Source organism: Cryptomeria japonica, chromosome 1 (genome assembly GCF_030272615.1).
Source record: "Cryptomeria japonica chromosome 1, Sugi_1.0, whole genome shotgun sequence".
In the NCBI taxonomy this organism is placed as follows: domain Eukaryota; kingdom Viridiplantae; phylum Streptophyta; class Pinopsida; order Cupressales; family Cupressaceae; genus Cryptomeria; species Cryptomeria japonica.
This window is the reverse complement of record NC_081405.1, coordinates 457081265-457099121: the sequence shown is the minus strand read 5'-3', so window position 1 is coordinate 457099121 and position 17857 is coordinate 457081265. Positions and strand designations below refer to the sequence as shown.

Here is a 17857-nt window from a genome sequence, read left to right as displayed (position 1 = left end):
CTTCTTTCTCCTAGTGGCATCTCCCTCGGGAATTGTGATGTCGACAAATATTCCCCCACGCTTACGTACCAGGCGGGGAGAACCGCGATGCGAAATAAGTGAGCGTCTAGAAAATCTTAGTTCACTCCTTCGACTGGTTCTCCTGACTGGATTCTCGATAGCTGGTCAGCTATCACATGGCTCTTCCCAGGTCTTACTATAATGTTGAATGTAAATTCCTGCAGCAATAGCAGCCATCGGTTGATTCGTCTTTGGATAATTGGCTTGTTTACCAGATACATTAAAGCCTGGTGGTCCACGTAAAATGTGAACGGGGTGGCAAGCAAGTAATGTCGAAATTTCTAGACGGAGTACACCATCCCGAGGGCTTCCCTTTCTGTGGTGCTATAATTTTTCTCTGCCTTCGACAAGAGTCGCATAGATAAATCCACTTAACCCAAGCCTTCTGCTGCCCTGCTATGTAGTTCCTGAGGTATCCCTCCACCCATTTGTTGACTATCTCAGTCTGTCCATCTGTCTGAGGGTGGTAGCTAGTACTCGGAGTGAGCTCTGTCCCACATAACCTGAACAGCTCCTGCCAGAAGTGACTCATAAACCTGTTGTCCCTGTCACTGACTATGCTCCGAGGTAGGCCATGTAATCCGAACACCTCACGGAAGAATAACTCTGCCACCTGCATAGCAGTGTATGTAGTCGTGATCGGAAAGAAGTGGGCAAACTTTGTAAGCCAGTCCACAACAACATATATACAGTCTCTGCCCTGAGCTCTCGGCAGTCCTGTGATGAAATCCATCGACAAACACTCCCACTTCCTATCAGGAATCGGAAGTGGCTGTAATAATCCGGCTGGGTAAAAGTGTTCCTGTTTATTCTGCTGACAAGTAGGACACTCTCTAACATACTGCAACACCTCAGCTTTGAGCCCTTTCCAAGAAAAGCGCTCACGAATCTGCGGGTAGGTTTTATAAAAACCCGGATGTCCTACCATGGGTGAGTCATGATAAACTCTCAACACCATCCTCCTCACCTCTGAGCCTGGCACCAAATAGATACGCCCTTTGTAAATGATGAGCTCATTCACAAGGGTGAAATCACTATCCTGAACCAATCCATCTATGAATCCTGATGCCCACGTATCCTTTGCATACTCTGCAAGGATCAAATGCCTCCAATCCTCTGATATATCTGTCATCAAGCTCAAATGGGGTCTGTGTGACAAGGCGTCTGCTACTACATTCTGTGTCCCCTTGAAATAGGTGATATCAAAATCATATGCCTGCAATTTACTCACCCATTTCTGTTGCTTGTCATTAAGCTCTCGCTGCCACAGGAAATGTTTCAGATTGTTGTGGTCCGTTTTTATGCAGAATTTGCTGCCCACCAAGTACTGCCTGAATTTGGCCAAAGCATGCATTATGGCCAACATTTCCTTGTCATAAATGTTGAAGCTCCGCTCAGGTCCCTTGAGCTTCCTACTCTCATATACAATCGGGTGCTTGTCCTGCATAAGCACTGCTCCCCCACCCTCACCAGATGCATCACAATGTAGCTCAAAAGGCTTGCTGAAGTCTGGTAATGCTAGAACTGGACATGAAGTCATCAACTCCTTGAACTTATCAAAACACTCATGTGCCTCAGGAGTCCATAGGAAAGCCCCCTTCTTCATCAAATCGGTCAAGGGTGCTGCATGCCTGGAGTAACCACTGACAAACCTCCTGTAGAATCCACACAACCCCAAAAATCCTCTCAACTGTGTAAGGTTGACTGGGCTAGGCCACTCAACAATAGCACGAATCTTCTCAGGATCCATGTGTACGCCCTGTGCACTGATAATGTGACCCAGATATAACAACTCTGATAGGCCCAGAACACATTTTGATTCCTTGGCATACAAGGACTCTCTGCTCAATATGCTCAACACTGTATCCAAATGCTGCAAGTGCTCATCCCATGATTTACTGTAAACCAAGATGTCATCAAAGAAGACTAATACAAATTTTCTCAGCTGATGCTGAAAAACCCTATTCATCGTGGACTGGAAAGTAGCCGGAGCATTAGTTAGCCCAAATGGCATAACTACGAACTCAAAATGTCCACAGTGACACCTGAATGCTGTCTTTTCTATATCCTGCTCTCGAACTCGGATTTGATGATAGCCCGATCTCAAATCTATCTTGGAGAAGAAACATGCTCCATGCAGCTCATCTAACAACTCATCAATCCGTGGGATGGGGTACCTGTTTTTAATTGTCTTTTTATTCAGGACCCTGTAATCAATACACATCTGTAGTGTACCATTTTTCTTCTTCACTAACAACACTGAAGAAGCAAAAGGAGATTTACTTGGTCTGATGTGACCCATGGCGAGTAATTCCTTGATGGTCTTTTCTATCGCATCCTTCAGTCTCTTCGGATGCCTGTATGGTGTGATCATGATGGGCTTTGCTCCCTCTTCCAACTCAATGACATGCTCAATACCTCTGTCAGGAGGTCTACCTGGGGGAATCTCACTGAAGACCTTATAATGCTTAACCCTCAGCTCATCTATGTCCGGATGATATTCCGATTTTTGTTGCCCCTGTGCTGGCATGAAAGTGCAACGTACTGCCCATTCAGCCTGATCATGCTTAAGTAAGCTTTGCATACGCCTGCAAGACATCATCCTAAATTCAGTGTCTCGGATGGCCTTCAGTATGTGTGTTTTTCCATCCGCCTGAAACTTCATCTCCATCTGTTTCAGATCAAGAGTCAATACTCCTATGTCATATAGCCAAGTCATCCCAAGTACCAAATCTGTGTCGCCCATATTCACCACATAGAAATCAGCCTTGAAGTCAAAATTATTTATCTTCAAGGGTAAGTCTGTGATCTTCCTATCACACTTGAGGACATAGCCATCGGCCACCCTCACTCTTAAGCCCTCAAACTGCTCAATCTGTATCCCACGCCTCTCAACTAATCTGGCATCAATGAAATTATGTGTGGCACCTATATCAAGCAAAGTGATAACCCGTTGTCCAGCGAACACTCCTCTCATTCTAAATGAGCCCTCCTGCTATACACTAGTGAGACGCGCCTCCTTAAGTCTTCCTTCAAACTTATCCTCACCGTTGGTCATTTTGTTCCAAGTGCTCATCTTTTGTGCCTCCCTGTTCTTCATCAGATTCTTCTTTATCTACTTGCTGGTCTGAATTTTCAGAATTTGAGTCCTCGTAATAGGCCCACATAACCCTGTTTGCTTTCCCTTTAGGACACAAAGGACAATCATGATCCCTGTCGTACGGTCCTTTGCAATAGAAACATAATTTCCTCTTCCGCAAATCATTAAGAGTGTCTCTATCAAGGGGTGCAAAAGACTTATCCTTATTGTCAGTTTTGGACCCTGCCTGTTTAGGTCTTTTGAAGAACGATTTGTTGTCTTTGCTGGAAGATGCCCCTTTTGCATGAAACTTGTTTGCGGATGCTGCAGGTTCCATGTCTCTAGCCTTACCCATAGCCTCCTGCAGTGTGGGAGAATTGAACGCTTTAACCCAACCCCTCAGTGGTTCGGTTAATCCCTCACAAAATAGAACTATCAGTTTCTTTTCAGAGATATATTTGGTACCAACACTGCCAAGCGCTGAAATTCATTAATAAATTGGTCCAAACTTCCTGTCTGTTTCAGCTGAGCTAGCTCTCTGAAGTAAAGCTCAGGGTCCTTTCTGTCAAACCTCTCTACCAACCTGTCAACAAACTCCTCGTATGAAGTCACCTGATTGTGCTGAAGCATGATCAATCCATGGTACCACCAATCATGTGCTACCCCTTCCAGATGTAATGTGGCATATTTAATTGCCTCCATTTCTGTCATAGGTCTCAAGGCTAAGAAAGTGTCCAGCTTGTGAATCCAAGCTTGTGCTGTCGATCTCCTGCTGCCGTCAAAAGTGGGTAGTGTAAGCTTGCCTACAGCATGCTTCAACTCACTATACTGGCGAGGTCTCCTGTCCTGTCTGATGGAGCGGTAATGCTCTCTCCTCTGATTGACAAACCTGTCAAAAGGAATCCGCTCTCGAACCTGTGGCATCAAGAGTTCCCATTCATCATTTGCTGCCATAAGGTTATCTGCAAACATTTCTTCACCCGCCTCTTCTACCTGTTCCTCTACCGGTTCATCTCTGACAGAAGTAGGGCGTGTAGGTTTGTCTGTCGTCCTGGATCGTGTCCTCCGAGCCCGTGCGGGACCATTCTCACTCTGATTATCCTCTTGTTCTCTATTCTGCCTCGCTGGTGGAGCCATGTGCTCCATCATGGCTGTGAGTGCCTGTAACATCTGAGCCATCTGCTGCTGCCCAGTAGTCATAACTCTGAAAAATTCTCTAGTCTCCTGATCATCATTATTCCTGTGGCCTCTGGGTGGGCTATTTGACTACCTCTCACCCATGGCGTCTGGTAGCCTGTCTACCTGTTCTCCTTCCAACAGTGCCCTTCTGCGTGTGTAATACCTGTGAGAACCAACTTCTTTCTGCTGCATGTAAATTTCGTAACCCTCAGGATGGCAAGAAATTAGCTTTGATACCACTGTAGTATCCCTTGCCCAAACTGACTGATTTTGGCTCAAGGAATATTGTCAAACACTTTGTATGCTGTCTTTCTCTATTCTGATTTTTGTATTTCAGATTGTTTGATACACTTTGAAAGTTGCCAAGAAATTTAGGAGGTTCACAAATGATGTTGACAATACCTCTTACAATGAACTAGTATGCGAGTGCAGTTCTTTTTGGTATTTTCAATGCATACCTACAGCCAACTGACATTTCGACAAACAACTGGCATGCAACTATTATGCTGATCATATATGCTATTAAAAGGACATTTCGTCAAACAAATGGTATGCAACATATATCTTCTTTATTGAATTCATTCCTAAGTACAATGCTGCTATGGATTTGCCAAGACTAATTGGCTTACAAAAAGACTACAGCAATGCCAAATCTGATTCTAAGTTATCACTTACAACAGCAAAATTATATGCCTAAGATTTCAATACTAACTACTAATAGTTGCAAGAGGAACCTGATAATAGTGAGGCTCAATGATGGAGATGAAAGTTGGAATCGGAATCAGGCACAAATACTGTAGCGCGGCACTGTTCACGCGCACTGTTCATGCGCAGTGTTCATGCATACTGTAGCAGCAAGAACAAACTTTTAAAAGAACGATTACTAATGGCTGCCAATGAATCTTTAGGTCTGCACTCAATAGTCCTCAATATTCTTCAAACCCTTTCTGTTATTCCTTTACTTTAAGCACAAATAGAACTCCAAAGTGAAGCTCTCCTGAAATGCCAAATTCAGTGGATATTTCACCACCTCAAATGGTTGCAACACTGAAGAATTGATGCTCTCCAATGGCTAACTGAAATCAGAAACCCTTGGCTTCTTCTCCCAATTTCATATTAAATGCAATTGACAATAATCCGATGATAAGAAAGAACCTCTCATGTTAATTTATTCTTTCCTTGTAGGAGCTCACTTACTTTTCTTCCCAATGTGGGATAAAAGATTTTCTTATATTTGCACCTTATAATATTAAAGTGACTTTATTATTATAAGTTACTTTATAACTTTATAATAACATTAAAATATTTAAATAAATCACTTAAGTCACTTAAACTTTAATATCTCTTGAAATACTTGTCAGATTGCTACGTCGTCTGAAATAGGAATCTCTCCTCATAATTCCCCATGTGACCAAACACACTTTCTAAAAATAGAAAGGGTCCATCTCTATTACCCCTGACTTACTATACATAGTAAGTATGGCAAATGGAGTCCAAATGATATCGAACAAAGGCCAATTCCCTGAATGTTGGAGAAGAATCAATCCTCAGAAGACCCTCTAACCATCCACATTAGCCTACGAGGGTCCAATTATAGGCTAATCATTGGCTAGCATGATGTCACTAGCTAGAAGGGGACATCAACAATATTTGTGCAAATGGTGCGGACCAGGAGACCACGAAGACGCCAAATGCCCGAAATCCGGCGTCAACTTGCTCAATGTCGAGGAAACCAAAGAAAAGGAAGTGTTGGCCGTAACCCACGCCCAAGCCAGACACGCAATGTGCCCAGACCCGGAGAAGGAGAAGCGAAGTGTACAAGAAGAAATTGAGAAAGAGATACGAGAAAGGGCGAAGGCGAAGGGTACGGCAAGTACTTCCAGCCGACCAGAGGTGGAGGATGCTATACTAAATCAAAATTTAAAATTAAAATTGGAGGTGCCTGTGAAGGTACACGACCTCCTCCAAACGATGCCTCAATTACGAACGGCGTTGCTGAATAATCTCTCCCAACCACGCACCAATACCAACCACCGCACAGATGTTCCTGGGGGGTCTGCAATAGACCCCATGCTGCTGGTAGTTAACACTAGAAGGAACCCAGCCATTGTGGAGATGGGTATCCTTGGCACCATTCTAACCGATACCATCGTCGATGGTGGATTAGGAGTGAATGTTCTTCCAGAAGAAACCTGGCGGAAGCTGGGGAAGCCGACGCTGTGGCCATCTACATTCAATCTGCTCGGAGCAGATCAACATGGAATCAAACCCATCGGGACACTGATGGGCCAACAAGTTACCATCGGGACGCAACCCTTCATACTGGACTTCGTGGTAATCCCACTAAAGAAAAAAGGGTATGATGCGATCTTAGGGAGAGGGTGGCTGGTGGCAGCCAAGGCCACCCACAACTAGAAGAAGAACACTGTCTATGGAGAATGGAGGAAAGAAGTTTATCATAGACCTTGGGACACAGTTGGTTAGTGAGGAACTGGCATCATATCTTCGGAATCGGAGGGTGAAGGAGAAGGCAACCTGAGGAACGAAGGACGAGGCTGCAGGGAGCCCAACGACGAAAGGATTCTCAAACTAGGAGAGTGCTCCGAGGATGAGACGGGGTCATTGAACGGGTTCTTCCACTGGCAGATGGAGGATTATGAAATGTTCCAGAGCTACAGGCTCGAAATAGAAGAACCAGAGCAAGTAACAGAGGAGGTGTACCTGCTAGAATACATAGAATATTGGAAGGGAGACACCCCAAACCTTGGTGACGTAGATAATCCGAAGATCAATTGTGTCGGCAACGATTGGAACCCTGTGTGGAAGGCCGCAGCTTTCAAAATCTTTATTATTCTTCTTCTTTTTATGTACGGAAAGGAGACCGTGGTCCCTGTAGAATTTATGGTTCCAGGTCTTCGGATGGCCATTGAAAATAGACTTGCCACCAACGGATCCAAATTGAAACCCTACCACGCGAAGCGCGCAGGGGACCCGAGAGGCCGGAAGGACACCCGAAAGGCCGGAGGGGGACCTGAGAGGATGGAAGGGGACTCGAGAGGCCAGGCAAGCGACTTGAGAGGCACGGGACCAACGCGGGAGACTCTTGGACGAGGAAAACCGAGAAGGATGAAGGGCGATCCCAGAGACAGGGGACCCGAGCCGAAGACTCTCTAGACAACTAAATTAGGAAATTGAAAAAAAAATAAAAAAATAAAAAAAACAATAAAAAAATTACGGCCGTACGGGTCCGTACGGCAGTTGACCGTACGGCTTGAAAAAAAAAGAAAAATAAATAAATAAATAAACTAAAGGAAAAAAAAAAGAGAAGAAAACCACGGTGGAACCACCGTACGATAGCACCACCGTGCGATGGCAACACCGGCGGTGGAACCACCGTGCAGTGGCAACACCAACGGTGGGACCACCGGCGGTGGAACCACCGTACGGTAGCACCCCCGTGCGGTGGCAACACCGGCGGTGGAACCATCGTACGGTGGCAACATCGACGGTGGGACCACCGGCAGTGGGACCATCGTACGGTAGTACCACCGTGCGGTGGCAACACCGACGGTGGGACCACCGTACGGTGGACCATAGTGCTGTGGAAACCACCACTGCCGCAAGGAATAAAGGCGCGGAGCGCAGAGACATAAACGTAGCCCCCGCACAAACAAACACAGCCATACAGTGGAGGGGTGTTGACCGCACGGGAAGGTGGCCGTACGATTGGAGGTGTCAGTGCAGTTGTTGACCGTACGGGGAGGTTGTATGGCCGGGGTGCCATCGGAGACATTACAGTGCCAAAAAAAAAACGACCGGATTGAAAAATCATTCGAGGACATGTGGAGCCAGGACGCTGAAAATATTAGAGTGGAGAAGAAGGGTTTTGACATCATAAAATATCACAGAAATGATGCACGCCATGGACTTTCGTGTGGTTCTGAAGGTTGTAAATTGGTCTTGGAAACCACCGCTGCCGCAAGGAATAAAGGCGCGGAGCGCGGAGACAAACGCAGCCCCCGCACAAACAAACACAGCCATACGGTGGAGGGGTGTTGACCACACGGGAAGGTGGTCGTACGATTAGAGGTGCCAGTGCTGTTGTTGACCATACGAGGAGGTTGTATGGCCGGGGTGCCATCGGGGACATTACAATGCCAAAAAAAAAAAAACGACCGGATTGAAAAATCATTCGAGGACATGTGGAGCCAGGACGCTGAAAATATTAGAGTGGAGAAGAAGGATTTTGACAACATAAAATATCACAGAAATGATGCGCACTTGGGGCGCTACCCCTCGACCCCACTGGGACACTGCCCCCAGACCCCAGTTTATTTTTGAGCTACAGTACACTTGTTGGAGTTGGGCGAAGGGCATTGGAGATGTCACGGTAAGTGTTGTGGTTGTGCGTACTGTGAGAAAGAAGCCTACAGCTAAGCATTGGCGGGGAAGCCATAAGCCGTAGAGGGAGACGGATTTGGAGGTTGGGAACAAACAGAGTTTGAGGGAAGGCATTGCAGGTCCACGCAGTTGTATGACACCAGGGAGTTATTCAATTCAGTTATTAGCCTTTGGGGAGTGTGATGGAGGATTTGAGGTGCTCCTAGCCTTTGTGCCAGCGGGTTATGGCCACCTCCAGGCAGGAATGGTACGCTTTGAGGAACTTGGAGTATGTCTCAGTTGGACGTGAGGTTGCCTTGGTGGATGCAAAGAGGGTTCGGGAGGAGCTGACCACTAGGTTGGAGGCAATACTAGCGAGAGACTTAGCTCGGTGTAACCAGGAGTTGGATGCCGAGAGGGCAATGTCGGTGGCTATCGAGGACAAACTGGCTAGGGAGACAGTGTCATTTGAGTAGCAATTAGTGGAGGCTGAGACCGAAAAGCATGTTTTGCAGACAAGTTTGGTTTAGGCACAGGAGGATTGTGATGTCAAAGGAAGCACTAATGGTGAAATCCGCACTTGAGCATCGGATGGTAGCAGAAAAGGATTTTCAGGCGAGGACGTAGCAGGTGTATAAGTTCCGGGCTCGACTGGCGTTAGCATTTCTGTTTAATGTCATCTCTATTTTGTATTAAGTCGTCTGGAGACGACTTCTTTTCTTTTGGGGGGGATGATGTTGGCAGCAATATTTACATGAAAATAAAACTAATTGTAATTGTCTTGGTTAGTTGGCAACCGAGGGGTGGCAGTTGCGGTGCGACGGTTGGCGCTCGCACCCCCTCGGTATCTTTATATACTTCCGAATGTAACTTGTGAGGGGGGAACAATTAGGAATGGAATAACATCTCATATATTGCATCTGATATCTATGGCATTATTATTCTGCGTTATCTGTGTACTTTAAGTTATTCACCCGAGAGGGCAAACAATAAGCTTAAACAAACAATTATATATCTTGCTATAATGCATTGTTTTGTTGAATTGCTAGCCCCTTGGTTCATCATTGTCACAACATTACATGATGTATCTCTGCTGCTATGTGGATGCTATGGACTGTGACTGTTATGATGTCATCCTATGACTGTATTTGAGCTTTCGATGATCTTCAATCTCTATCTAGATTGAGCTGCTACAGGAAAGACTTTGATATCTTTACTCATAGACATCCTTGTGTCATAGATTTGCACATCTTACTCCATCAACCTCTGCTATAAGTCCCCTTCACTGTCCATTTGAGGATGTTGTTATAAGACTTGTATGCTTTGATTTGTATCTCATAAAGGTATGATTGCTCTTATATACCATTGATACTACCTACTCTCGTGTGTGCACAGTCATGATCACATGCAAGGCTGCACTTGACCATGGGCTATCATTTTTACCACATGAACACTGTAACCTTTACTTGTAAATGGTATGACCTTCTCTATTATGACAGCAATTTCATTATTAAGATCTAAAAGATCTTCAAAACCATTGGCTGCTGCTACTTTCTTCATTATCTTAGTTGCTCATGAGGCTCATTTTTAGGCTTGAAGATTGTATTTTTTCTGATCTTTTCCAGCCAACTGTCATCACTGTCATATGAAAATTTTGTGACATCATATGCACTTGAACTGCTATCTTGAGACTGCATTTTCTGCCCTTTCCCATTCTTTAATAAGTCATAGCTTTGAAACTCATTTTGTCTACTCCTAATTTGCAAAACTCTCGAAGATGACATTTCAATGCTGCTCATTGTACATGCTGCCTTGATCCTTTGACTAATAAAGTTTGTCACATTCTTTATGTTTCTCTGTTTTCAATGTTGATCTTAGTCATAAAGGTGAATGTGACTGTCCTTTGATATCAAATGGTACTGTTAAATGCAATCACCTTATTGTAGCGTGATTTAAACTTCATTGTTAACCCCTTGTTGCTAGGATGACTGTCTTTTCTCAATATGCATATTGGCCAGAGGAACCGGCACTCTCCCATGGGATGTGGTGTAGTCTTGTGAAAAGGGTAGTAGCACCGACTTGTGTAAATCCACCTATAGGTGGTCCTTTAAAAGGTGGTATAGGGGGGTTTGGCACAACACCTCCTCACAACCTTGGACACTTTGAAGGCATTATTTCATTGTGATTCCATTATTTTGTCCTGTATACTAGCTTGATGCTTTTGTCCCCTTATAGTTCATTTGCTATCCTGTAGCACGCTAGGCTCAACCCTTGTGGGAGCCCATTTGACCCCACATGCTATACATGAAAAGACACCTGTATCTACACATGAAACAAACACATTAGATAAAAATGAGCATATGATAAGTGTGTCTGATAATTCTTGCTTTCTTGGACATCTGTGACAAGCTAGTTGTTATGATGAATGTGAAGACCAAATTGTATGTTTATAGATGCGTGTATGAGTAGTGTTTGATGACCCAGCATTGCTCTAACAACATTTTCACTTCTAGGTGCAGGCATGTGGAGCAGCAAGGGAGCAATATCTGGATGCAATGACGAGTCACCCTTCACCACTTGTGCATTTTCTTTCCATAGCACCTATAAATGTATCATGTTTTATTCATGTGCATTATAATGGTTAGTCTCACGACTTGTGTGAGATGTTATTCATTAACATTGTCAATAAAGATTACATTTTTCTCAAATTTTTCTGCACTCTCTCCTATGTCATATGCATCTGCATAATGCAATGTAATAGTGTAATCTTCTATTCTTTTCTTTATGCACATGAATATGATACAGGAGAACTAAAATATACCTTGTACTTTTCATCCAAAACATAAAAGCTCTATCTGATTGAGCTTAGTAGTGAAAATCGGTAACAAGTTGCTCTCTTGATAATTGCCTAACTTGAATGATATTGATTGCTTATGCTAGATTGATTAGATAGATTGCTTGCTAGCGAGTTTGTAAGGGAGAAAGGGAGTTACATTTATATGTAATTAACACCTTTTCACAATAGCCATTTGACTTTAGGCCGACAACAAGGTTGGGTCCATTAAGGTCCTAAGGTTGACATTTGAACTTTGAAATTACGTGCCAAATATGCGGAACACTAGCACTAGGCACTAGAGTCCTAGCATAATTAATGGCTCAAAGGGCCAAGAATTAGAGGATTTGACCAAGTTTACCAATCAGAACTCGAGACAGGTACATTCCACACATAATCAAGAATAACTGCTAAAACGGGTGCTAAACCTTGTGTGAAATCATAAGCGACAACAATTTACAATGCTACACTTTGTAATCCGGAACACCATATACTCTTAACTTGCCCTCCTAGAGATCTAGGTGATTAGAAAGTGGGAAGAATGACATGCATTTCATTTTTGTTGAAAGCTAATCCACACTTTCAAAATAAAATTTGAAGGTTGTTATTACATAGGCACTTATGATCAATCAATAAATGGTTTTATATCTCTGATAGGTATTGCATGTACCAATGGAGTAGAGGCAAAGTTGGTTAGCTGGTGTGTGGCCAGGCAATTAGGCATCAATTGAGTATGCACTCAAGGGCTTTGGATACAAGAAATCACCAAGACAATAATTATTATAGTTGGATGATGATGAATCAAGCACATATGGCATGTGGTATAAATGGCCAAAGGCATATTGATAGATGTATTTCAGCATAATTGCATTAAGTATTGTTAGGAAGTGGCACTAGGTCCTTTGACTATGGGAGGCAAAGGCATGGGACATTTGATGTACAAGGCTGGAAGATGTTGCTCATAGAGGAATGTGAGGAAAAAGGACAGGCATCAAGAGGATGTGCACAAGTGTTGAGAATAGTTGATCAATACTAAGAGATAGGAGATCAATTTTATAGAGTAGCAGGGAAAATCAGATTGGTGCATGCTTGAGATCATCTTTGTTTTCCCCTTTTAGATCAAGGATTTGTTAGATATAGTATCCAAAAGTTGAATTTTTATTTGTTAATATTATGTAACATGATATTAGATAATATTTTAATATAATTGACTGATTATTAGTTATTGACAAGTAATTAGAAGTTTCTAGGAGGTTGGCTTTATAAACTCATACTTTACAATGTAAAATCATTCCTATATAATATATTTTTTATGTTACTATGTAAATTGAAATTATAATGTAAATTAAGGTTTATTTGCACTTCTCCAATCCCAACATAATATTAGTGCTTAATTTTCAATTCTCAGCAAGCTCGTTACTACTACAAATAATTTATTCGATAATATGAATAGCATCACATAATTATTGCTGTATATATTCATTGTTCCATCACAAAGTGCAGAAAAATTCCATAACTTCTATTAGTTAATTCTTTATTCAACAATGAGAATGAAAAACAAAATTTGACTTATAGCTAAACAACCTGGCAAATGTCTTCCCACCTCCTTAAGCTCCCAAAGTAACGCAGAATCAAGTTTAAATCCGATGTCAGCAATTTTTCTCCTACCCTGTCACAAACCAAAAATTACCCTCTTGATTTCTCACCTCATTATTTTAGTCAAAACTTATATTTTATATATGTTCAATAAAGACCTTCCAATATTATGCCCATGTCACACGTGCAATATGACAAAACAATTACTGATGATTTATCTAACACCACTGCCTGTACTTACCCAGAAAAACTGAGATGAGTGTGATGCTTCCCATGCTTTAAATAGGTATGTAAGTTACAATAATTAAGTGATATGGTTCAATCAACTTCAACATACAGAAAGCAATTGGGGGGACTGAGATACAAATCAACATGTAAGTTATAATCATGAAGTGCTTACTGCATTACCTGTATAATATGTAGGTACATAAGTTACAATCATGCAGTATTTATTTATGACATGTATGCATATATTTTAGTTACAGTCAATGAAGTGTTTATTTTATTACTCGTCTATATATTTCTACACTAAGTAGTTATAAGGGTTATACATATTCTGCACTTTTATCATTTGTTTTACATCAGTTGTGTGTTTTAAGTATACGATCCTAGTGGCTGATTAGACACCAACTTTAAATTGACTTTCAGAAACAAAATTTAACCCTTTCTCAAACAATTTTCAATTCCAAGTTTATCAGTTTTTTTTCTTGGGTCAAAATTGTGGGTGCAGAAATGACCTCAGATAGTTCCACAATGCGAATTTGACAGCCATGTTCAGAATCCCATTTTTTACCCTAAGCCCAAGTTGACTCAATTTCAATTATCCATTATGTGTTGACTCCTGCAATAAAACCTTTGAATAAAGTGCCTGTGTGGTGTATGTGTTGACTCCTGCAATAAAACCTTTGAATAATGTGCCTGTGTGGTGTATACAAGGGCATCACCCCTAAGTCATTACCCATCATCATGTATTATACAAAAACTCCCCTCGTCTAGAAACACTCACTTCTAGCATTGTGCCGCTGCCACTCAAAATCACTCTTACTACTGTCATCACAGTATTTTGCATGACCCTTTTCAATTGCATTGGCCTCTTTGTCAACAAGTTAAAAAACCTAGCTTCACACTAGGTCATTGCATCTCTTTGTTCAATTTTCAAGTTCCAAGTTATCACGGACTACCTCAGCCACATCATTTTCATTTGCATTATTGCTTATTATTTTCCAACATTATCAAAAGTATTTAAATTGGATCCAAGGGCTTGACCAAGGACAAGATTCTTGCTTGGTAAACTCCCAAAAGTATTCATCAACACAGCTGTCTGTATAGCAAGTATATACAGCCAAGGTAAATCCTTGTTTACATGCACTAAAGGTTTGCAAATGTCAAGGTTGAGTCTGTGCTCAATAGTCATTGCATGTTTTTCACGAAGTGCCATCAATTGCTACATTATTGTGATATGTGATGACTTTCAAGGTGGCGTATGTATACACCTTGTTTTTGCTTCACTAACACCTTTCTCATGCAAAACTTCTAAGCAGATTAATCTCTTTAACCATATGACAATATGTCATCTTCTATTTCCCCTACTATCACCTTCATATTGCCTTCCTATTAACAGGTTTTTTCCCTTGATTCCCTAATTCTCCCTCTAACACTCTTTTTCCTTTCGGCCTACATATAGTGGACATCATTGGCCTAAAAAATGATGTTCAATAGTACTACTGTTTTGGCTAACACCATCTCAGGCCAATCATAGTGTTCAAAGTCATCAATTACTTTCCAAAGTCACAAGTCACAAGTACTCACACAAAATTTCGTTGGCTGATTAAATCAATAGAAAACTCAACAATCACTATTTTTGAGTTTTTCTGAGTTTGTGATGTAGACTTGCCACAACTACTTGGTGAACCTACAACGTGGACTCACCAAAAGTAGTTTATAGTCCAAGACAGCAAAAACACAAGAAAAACACTGTATCAACATAGTTTTTCAATCTTTCTAAGAAACTTTTCCCATTACATTTCCTCACACAAAATTTGCAAGTTTGTTTGAGTGAAATTGAGCATGTTTTAAGAAGATTTTTGAAGAAAATTTTAGCCTTTTCAAGAATCTAGGTCAGAAGTATTTTTGTTCTTTTCTTTTCCTTTTTCCAAGCATTGCAATAATGTAATTTCTTTCCAAAATATTAGATTTAGTTTTTTCAAATGTTTTGACAACATTATATTCAATTTCATAAATTTTGACATTGATTAAGTTCTATTGTTTATGAACAAAAATACTAATTTTTCGCTGTTCATGGGTTAAGAGAAAATAACATTCAAAGTGATAATAGCCATCAAAGAGTTACAAATGCTCTTGGAAAATAGTGATTTCACCCTCTTGAGAATTCTATGAAATTCGGTTTCAATGGTGCTTTGTGGTTTAATCTAGGAACTCCTAGCATGGATTTGTTTTAAAATTTAAGTGATGAAAATAATAAACTTATGTATGCTGGCCCCCTCTTCTGGGATAAGTTACTGGGTACACCCCTTTGGGGTCCTCATCCCATAACAAATAAGTGTGGGTGTGGGTTCTATAACAAGTGTGGCATAAGTTTTCCTAATGTCCAGTTGTGCGTATCGCACACACACCCTGTCTCAGACAGGGGACCCCCTCCGTTAGTCTGATGTTTTGCATAAGAGCGAAAGAGAGAGAGAGAGAGAGGAGATCATGCCTGGAATAAAGGCAGGTTGTAGGCTCAATTTTGTTTTTTGAATCATACCTTCACGTTACCCTTTTGAAGCCAATAACAAACCCCCCATTGCAATCACTGAAAGAAACCAAAGCTTGGCAAAGCCAAAATCGCGAATAACAAATAAACCCAAGGTTCATTGGAATTGTATTTCTCAGATGCCCTACGAATACCATCAAGATTCACGAACTTTGAGTCGCTCAAGGCATTTATCAAGAAAAAGTTCGGCATTTTGTAATGAAATGTGTTTTTGTGATCTTGTTTTCTCCTGCCAAACCCCTATGAAAATGCCGAAATCATGCCTTCAATAGCCGAAGAAAACCCCGCCGAAAATATCAAGAACAGAATCAAGGGCTTAGTAAGGAAAGTTCAACGTTTTTTTTTAATCGTCTATTGATGCCAAAGCCGACCCTACCATATCGCCGAAAATATCCCGATAATGAGCAAAACCTAAAGTTTAAAGGAGAAAATAAATAAGAGCTCGAGCATTCATTTGAAAATGAAGCAAAAAAAATGAAATTGCCTTCAAAGCTGAAAAAGAACCAAAAGATTTAACAGAAAAGATGGGGGCTCTTTTGAATTAAGTCTTAACAGTTTGAGCTCAAGTCCCCTTTTCGCCCATCCACTTGTCTTTCGCCTTCAAAATTCCCGAGAAATCTCCCCAATATGTCCAAGGCGTCAAGGTTTGGAGATTTAAAGCCAAGGGGGTTGAGTTAAAATGATTTCGTATAGGCCAAACATTTTCAAATTAAATACCCTTGCATTTGCCGATAAATTCCCCTTCCAAGATGCCAAAGTGATAAAATGTCAAGACAAAGCCAAGGAGGAGAATTCGATAAGTTTCTAGGATTCAAAAATACAAAACTTCACAATCGCCTTTTTCTGCACTTTCACCTAAAATTGCCTAAAAATCCCCTTAATGAAAAATGTTAAGTTAAAAGAATGGCAAAAGGGAAAAGAGTTTCTACAAATTGGTCTAATATTGCCGAAATTTTCCCCTTAAGTAGATAAACGATTAAAAAAAAATAGAAATGAAAGGGGGGATTCAATGGAATTGTAGGCATCAAGGCGTTAGCAAACTTTTTGGCACTTTTGCTCTCAATTGCCAAAGTTTTCCCTAAAAGGAAAACTTAAGTGAAGTTTTGCAAGGGAACCTTTTGGCACTTTTTTTCTAAATCGCCTATCTTTTCCCTTTAAAGTGGCACAATCTTAAGTCAAAAGTGAAATGAACTAAAGGAGGTTCGAATTGTTTTAAAGGTAAATATCTTTTATTTTCCCCTCTTATTTGTCAAAACGAAGCCCAATGTTGCCTTGACAACATTTAATATTTGTTAAAATTACTTAAATTTTTCTAAGTGATTGATTCAAGTTGAACTCACTTTTGTAGGTCGACACTGTTAGAAAGAGCCAAGGGGAAACCTAAAATGCAGATTGAAGATGTGATTGTGATCAAGCCAAAAAGTGAAGGTGACACACGAGCATGGTGATCATCAATTCGACCAGATGAAGGAAACAATCACAACACAAAGGACCAAAAGTGATGTTGTTGTGAGTCTCTAAAAGGCATTAGTAGAACACTTAGAAGATGCACAACTGGAAATTCCAGAAAATCAGTTTGTAAAAAACTGAATTGACTTATTGTAAAACAACTATCTGTGTGTCCCCATTAATGCATTCAAAACAAAAGGTACACAGGTCAGTTATTCCTCAGCTACCTGATTGACAAAAGTGATGTCAAATAGTTGTAGATAGTTGAGAAAGTAGTTGAGAAAGCAGCTAGGAAGTTATGAAAATAACTATGGGTTAAAGCTGCCAAGCTTCTAGAAGGCAGATTGCAGCCGTTGGATGAAGTCAATCCTGGCCCTTGATCTAAAATGTAAAAATCTATAAATGGCAGTGCCTCTCTTTTGTAAAGGGTTAGAAGGTTAGAATTTTTAGGAGTTAGATTTTAGAAGTTAGCAGTTAGTAGATTAGAAGTAGAATAGAATAGGACTGC

The 17857-nt window shown here is 41.2% G+C and overlaps 1 protein-coding gene across 6 annotated transcripts in view; it reads right to left on the bottom strand.

The window, feature by feature from the left end:
- LOC131064371 (pentatricopeptide repeat-containing protein At1g10910, chloroplastic) overlaps nucleotides 1-17857 on the bottom strand; it is a 251626-nt gene that overhangs the window by 200266 nt on the left and 33503 nt on the right. For all 6 annotated transcript variants that reach the window (XM_057998525.2, XM_057998518.2, XM_057998496.2 and 3 more), the window contains exon 2: nucleotides 13116-13200. In XM_057998525.2, the coding sequence (XP_057854508.1) occupies nucleotides 13116-13200 (85 nt within the window). The remainder of the gene's footprint in view (nucleotides 1-13115; nucleotides 13201-17857) is intronic.